The 7,277-nt window shown below is 33.0% G+C and overlaps 1 protein-coding gene across 1 annotated transcript; it reads right to left on the bottom strand.

The window, feature by feature from the left end:
* Positions 1-2,044: 2,044 nt before the first annotated feature.
* Positions 2,045-3,403, bottom strand: LOC112505951 (UPF0481 protein At3g47200-like). The gene has a single exon (XM_025109986.1). It carries the CDS (start codon positions 3,401-3,403, stop codon positions 2,045-2,047), a length of 1,359 nt encoding a protein of 452 aa, XP_024965754.1.
* Positions 3,404-7,277: the final 3,874 nt, after the last annotated feature.

Genomic DNA, 7,277 nt, shown 5'->3' with positions numbered 1-7,277 from the left:
GCAAATCCGTCGCTGATATCCGTCGCTGATCCGTCGCTGATAGCATTACCTACGACTAATTGATCGACGGAGTATCAGCGACGGATCAGCGACGGATTGACTTTCAGCGACGGATTTGCGAGGGATTTTTCCGTCGCTGATAGTCTGCATTTTTGTAGTGTTGGGACGTGTAGCAGGGCCGACCCAAAACTTTTTGATGTCCTGAGCGAAAACATTAAAACATGCCCCAATTGGAAAAAACCATAAAAATATTTTAGGGTTTGTAAACTGTTCAAATGGTGTTAGTCCATATCCAATCATTTACACAATTTTTTCCCAACAAAATGGTGTAAAACTTTGTGTAAACTGTATTAATTCAATTCCAATGATGCATTATATTAACTTTTGCATCAAATAAATTATAAAAAGTATATTTCATATTCATAACTTATATACCTTTTCAATAATATCCTTACTTTTATTAATTTATACAAATTCTATGCATAAATTTTGTTATAATAATTTTATAACACATTTGAACAAATGATATATATTGACAATTAAATTTCTATTATGTGTTAGTCAAATTTCATCTTTGGTTATGTATTTTTTTCTTGAATCATAATACACACACATATGTATATATATATATATATATGTGTGTGTGTGTGTGTGTGTGTCAATTTTTATGTTTTATTATTTATACATACATATCATATATGAACTAATATAAGTATAATTTATTATATAATATTATTAAATATTTTAACTAAAATAGCATTCGTAATCAAATAAACTAAAATTATATAAACATCAAACTTGCATAAATATTAAATACCAAATTTGTTGTACATTTCACCTACATCAATTGGTGTAGAATTGTGTGAAAATTGATATAAAATTGGAATTTTGGTGATGATGAAATGCGCCTTTACCGAATAAACATGTTTGACGAAATTATATACATAACAAAAATAATAAGTTTTCAAGTATTATTATAGGGTCTTCTTAAAATAATAAGTTATGCAAATATTAATTGTGCTGTTAATTTTATTTTCAAATAAAAATTTATTGTTGTAAAAACACGACAAAAATGAACTTTAAAAATTAATGGGAAGTGAAAAAAAATGGGGAATAGGGAGAAAAGTATTAAAAGCGAAATCTAGATACATATAAACAAAATAATCTCCGGTTCATTGGTACAAGCCTCCTGATATTTAGATATGATGCTTTAATTTTGGTCCTATAAATTAAATCCTATGAAGTGGTTTATTAAAATGCTTAGAAATTAGTTGTATCCTATAAACCTACTTTTGTTGCAGTGACAACATAGAGCTACTTTCACTACTTCTCACCAAAGTTTCTTTTTCATATGTATCCTAAGTCTATATCTACACATACATGCATACATATACAAGAAGTAACATAGAATAGAAGACAAGACTTGAAAAGCGAGGAGGGCAAGTATGGAATAAAGGGCTAGATAAATCGGTAATTCCATATGACTTTTTTTGGCTGATCAATTAAGCCATTGGCATAATTAATAAATGATATATATATATACACATATAAGTCCATTTAGACATTACCAAACAACCCCTTAGCAATTGTGGAAAGCACGTAGCTTTATGAACATTTCTTCTGAGTATGTACACAGTTAAAAATATATATAAATCTTACTCAGTTGTTAACAAAGAACCAGATAAGAAATATGCAATCTTACCTTGTTCTTATTTATCAAACTAATAAAAGTAATTGATCATATTTGACGGGTGGGACCCTTGATGAAGTAATCTTACAGGTTACATTAAAACAACCGGGTATATAAGATTATGTAATCTTACCTGATTAATTGCTGTTTATAATCGGTTACCATGAGTTCCTATCTGATTAGCGTTCAGAGTAAGATTAGCAATTTCAACCACGTATATTGTGCTATATTCTCTACCAGCAAGGAATGATTTATATTACGAAGGAAATAAGAAGATATGTACAAGAAAAATAGTATATACAAACAAACAGCCAAATGTTTATTGGTAGCTTCCTCAATAGACGCAAAATGATATCATGCAGGGCGGATAGTGTAGTAGGTTTGAGCCACAGTAAGACCAAAGAGGACGAAAGCAGCAASTAGGGCTATGAAGCTCCAAGGAGTACTGAAATATGTACGCCTCAACCATGCAACATTTTTAGGCCAATAGCCATCGTAATAGGTTTTCAGTTGTCCCCATTCTTTAGTGTAAGAGAATTCGCTTACCGTAACTTCTTTGCATATACTGTTGATCATTTTCGAAGCTTGTTTGCTAGAACCCAAGTTGTTTACAACTACTTCTGAGTCTATTACCTTGAGGACGTCCTCTTTAGTATCTAATATCCTTTCCATGGCAAAAGCATATGATGTAATGTAATTAGGAATCGCAGGAGAGCACTGCTCGTATGCAATAAGGTTTCTTAAAACTGATTCAGTATAATCTTCRATTTGAAGGAGAGGCATTCTGAAAGTAGGCTTACCCCAAGACCAGATATAGCATGGAACCCTAGATGGTTTGAATTCCATTGCCAGTTGCCAATTTGCATCTACATRAGGCTTAAACTTCACCCCTGCCCTAGACAGTTCTGMAACCGRGTACGATGTTATTGCATTTGRAAGTTTTGCACCCGAGTTTGATATTTTTGAAATCTCTGATAGCATAGCATTTGAAGGCTGGTAACATTTCTGCAAAAGCCCGAGGATATGATCATAATTCGTATGAGCACCTTCATWCTTGAGCACTAGCTCTTTCCCGAAAGGGTTAATTTCTGTTAAAAACGACAGGATAAGCTTAGTAAGAGAGGCACTGGGTCTAAATTTCCTAATTGTACACTCAAAGATGTTTTCAAGAACAAAGAAAGGGATTTGATTTTCTAACAGGACTAAGTCATGCTTAGCATAAAGGGTGAGCAAGTTGTCGTCAAAAAATGAATGACCCTCATACTCGTTCACGTTTGACCTGTAAACAAGTTCCAGTATGAAACAACTATCGATAACCATTATTTTTGCAAATTCATGGTCATCATAGGTCTCCATCTCCCCTCCGTAACATGCCTTGATTTGGTCTATTTGAGCAAGCACCCTGTTGACACATTCTTTCATTGTTTGATCCTGTGGGGATCTTAAACGACGAAAAAGATTAAGCAGATACGTCACTTTGTGAACTTCAGCTTCTTTCGTTTTTTGGTCGTCTTTATGGAAAGGTCCAATTGAGACGATACGAGGGCTATAAGATTTTGACTCGACTTCACGAAGGATGTTTGGAACTCTGTAAATGGATGGAGAAAACTGATGGACATGCTTTCGTCTTTTCTTCTCTTCAACAACAAGAATTTGAATCTTGTCGTAGATGATATCTGCAGTCTCTTCATGATCAGCAGGTATACTTGCCATCGGTTGTTATTTTTCCCCTGAAATATATAGTATAGGAAAGATAGTGCCCATAATATAAAAGGTTAGAGAGTATTATATATAGTTGCCTTTCCGGATTCTGCCAGATAAAGAAAGCCTTTAGAACTATATGGAATAAGAAGCAACAGGTACTTAAGGATTAGTAAGGCTACCTGGATATTGAACTGGTTTAGTTCTCTTTCCTTCGACCTTGGTCTTTTCCTCTGATGAACACTGCAATCGTATGGCCTTGGCTTTAAATAGACTAACAAAAAGATAGGGATATATGAACTTAAGGCATTGACTTTTTCTGTTTTGTTTTCTCTGTTGCTGTTTTTTTATTTAATGAATGCAAAATATTAAATACAATAGTTCAGCAATGAGGGCTTTTCTAAATTTTACAACATCTAATGATCGACTCACTTCACCTACAACCATTTCTTACGTATACTCCACATAAATCATTTTTGTATACATATATCAATATCCATCTCCTGATGTCTAACTTCAATAATGATTTCGAATCAGTTACTAGAGGTTACTGGTTCGGCAATGAGAACATGAGAAATATTAGAAAAGCGTGATTTGGAACAACAAAATGTACAACAAAATGTGAAACACTATCAATGTTGCAGTTAAAACAGAAAATAGGGAATAACCTCGTACGGTTGTGCCAAGTGATGGATCCAAAAATTCATATTTTTAGCATTCATACAAGTTGGGATCGGTATACGGTTTTAGTATAAATACAACTCTTCCATCTCCACCTTTGTATCAAGATTTTGAGAGGGAAATTATGGGGAGGATTAGCTTTAAAAGTTTTGAGTGTTTATTAATCAAAATTTATGATTGCGGTTTCAATTTTTGTGAATAAAGTTCCTCCTTTTTGTGTGTGGATGTCACTATACTGAAAACATGACAATACCTATGGACTTGCCTGTCTGTATTTCCGTTCGGAAAAACTGTATATCGACCGATTACCAACGGCTCATTTTCGTCGACATTTTCCTAGTGCTAAATTATTACGTATGAAAGCATGTGTCAGGGATACATCACTTCATATCTGAAATTATCTTTGATTTCTTGTTGTTATGGTTCGTTCATTGAAGTCATCCAAGTAACCACTCGCCAATTTTGTTTCTATTTTGCTTGTGATTCCGCAAGATCTAGAAACTAGAAGGTTTCATATATTTTATACAACTATACGAGAGGGTCTTGTAGGATCTAATCTAGGGGTGTGCATGCTAGCTATCTTGTGAGATGACATCTTATATAGATAACTCATTATTCCTAATGTATTCTGCTTTGTTCAAAATATAGTGAATTGGTTCTCCAACTGCAATTGACCCAACAGAGTAGGTATGATACACCGAACTCTGCTAGAAATTTGGTATCACTTGCTTAGTTGTTTTGATTGATGTTGTTTCTATTTATTCTGTTATTACAACATTTTATCCCCTATATTGCTACATTCCACTATAACAAAAAATATAAACCGTGAAAAGTTTCATGTATGTTTTGTAGATGAAACAGCACATGTGAAACCCAAACCCTTGAAATCAACCCAAACCATCCAATGGATTCGATTTTTAAGCAGTGATTTATACTGTTTCAGTTGTTTTATTCTTATATGTGAGTATGAACATGTCGTTTCATGTATAAACTCATTTATGTGTTTTTTCACACGTAAAATATTGTTTGACGTTTCATTCATGAAACAACACTATATGAACATTGTTTGTTCACATGTCTTGTTTTAACTATAAAAAAATACATACAAAGTGACTTTTATAGCTTTCAATTTTTAGATGGTTTCTATTTGATTTTCCCCTACATTAGTAAAAACATAAATGATTTGAACTAACCCAATTCAACATGTATTAAACACAAGTTACATTGACAACAAATAGACATTTAATTATATATGATTAAACACACCTAAAGAAGTGTAATCATATATGATATTGAAACTTCTTGTCTTCTCACAAGCTGGTTAATTTCTCGCATGATCTTTCTTGAATGTACATATGTGTATTTGTGTATGTGTATATATACCATATATAAGCATGGATAACGTTTACGTGTTGAAATTTAAGAGATACATCTATATTTGCTTAATGTACAAGGTATAAAGCAGTATTCAGCTTCCCCAGACCCACGATCTTCTAGGCTCCATAAGTGCATCCCACTCTTCACTTCCCTTCGTAATTCTATGCAATGTATGCAAGTTTCAATTCCACACCCTCAATTCCATTCTAACTGATGTGAAATCCACCAGCGAAATCTCCTCGACTCACAGGACCAACAAGTCTAGAAGATTAGGTCGGGTGCAGTTTGAAACCCAAGAATCAAAATCCAAAGCCATGTTGAGACATGAAGTCATCTGGTATAAGGGTTTCAACCACATAATCGAAATCCAAACCACATGATGTCTTCACACATATTCTCTGTTAGGGTTTCTTTTAAAATCATTTTTCACTTTCTCTTTTAATAACCATATATCTACAGGTTTTGGCGGACTCGCTATATGTGAAGAGGAAAGAGAGGAATGGTAACAATCATGGTAAAAAAAAATGAGGCTTTTGTCAGGGTTTTTAAGGATTGTTTGTATAGGAAACTTGTTAATGTTCTATCTTTAAAAACATCTCAGCTTTTGTTGCCATCAGATGACAAGAATGGATTTGTAGAAACGTCGATATAAGGATTCATATTTTGCAAACTCTGAGAGATTTGATCGTGTTCTTCCATTGGAACATCGAATATTCATTTTTTACCGTCAAGAATTCAATTTCCCTCTTTCAAAATATATCATGAGAGACCATGTGAATGATAATTTCTCTGCTCTTTTCTTCTAGGGTTCTCTTATAATTTCTTGTTGTGGGTGTTGATGGTGACACATTGATCGTTGTTTTATTGAGGGGTTTGATTCTACAGATGATTTGTCAATTTGTGTCATTGCATTGCTTTAATTTTTAAATTATTTTATGGGTTTAATGAAGGCGGCACCGATTATGGTGCCGGAAAACCCCACATCATAGACCAACCTTTATAGGCTACTCTTTTATAGTAATTAGCTTCAGGTATCTTTGTTGTCCAAGAATCAAGATTAGGTTTCCTGTTAAATAGTTTCACCATAGTTCATGTTCAATAAACTATATGTGTGTGGTTTAGAGAGAGGGGGAGAAAACTTTGGATAGAAATCAATGGGAAATAAAGAGTGGGGAAATCTTGAAGAATCTCTCAAGGTATGAACTCCCTAACACTTTAATCCAAGGTTTCTCTGATTATTGGGTAGAGATTTATGATTCTTGGAGATGATTTTTGGGTGAGTTTATTTTACGTTGTGCTCTTGAAACATTTTTTTACGAAGGAATAATAAGAAAAGTGAAGAAAATGAGAGGAAAGTCAAAAAGAAAAAAAACCTCGTGCTCTCGAAATTTTTTAAGTAGAGAAAAAAAGGAAAATCAAGGAAAATAATAATAAGGAAAGAAAATAGAACCCTTTTAAATAATTAATAAGTTAGATATATGTTCATATGTATTCGTAAGGGTTCATAATGCAACACGAATGATTCTAGAAACTATAAAAGGAATGAGCAATTACCGATTTGTAACTGATATAATTAATTAATTATCAATTTGTAACCGATTTGGACATATCTTCCAAAAATACCCTTGTTCATCTATGTTTTGGTATTTTTCATTTTTAATTAACTACAAATATGCCCCAATTGATCTAATCCATAGATTTGAAGAATGAAGGGCTAAGATTGGTTCACGTAACATTAATTATTGGGTTAACAAAAGAACATGGCCATATATATATATATATATATATATATATATATATATATATAGGGGAGCGATCAAATGCAAAC

Source organism: Cynara cardunculus (genome assembly GCF_001531365.2).
Source record: "Cynara cardunculus var. scolymus isolate 2C chromosome LG 2, CcrdV1, whole genome shotgun sequence".
Lineage (NCBI taxonomy): Eukaryota > Viridiplantae > Streptophyta > Magnoliopsida > Asterales > Asteraceae > Cynara > Cynara cardunculus.
The sequence above is the reverse complement of the archived record's forward strand: the minus strand, read 5'-3'. Positions and strand labels throughout refer to the sequence as shown.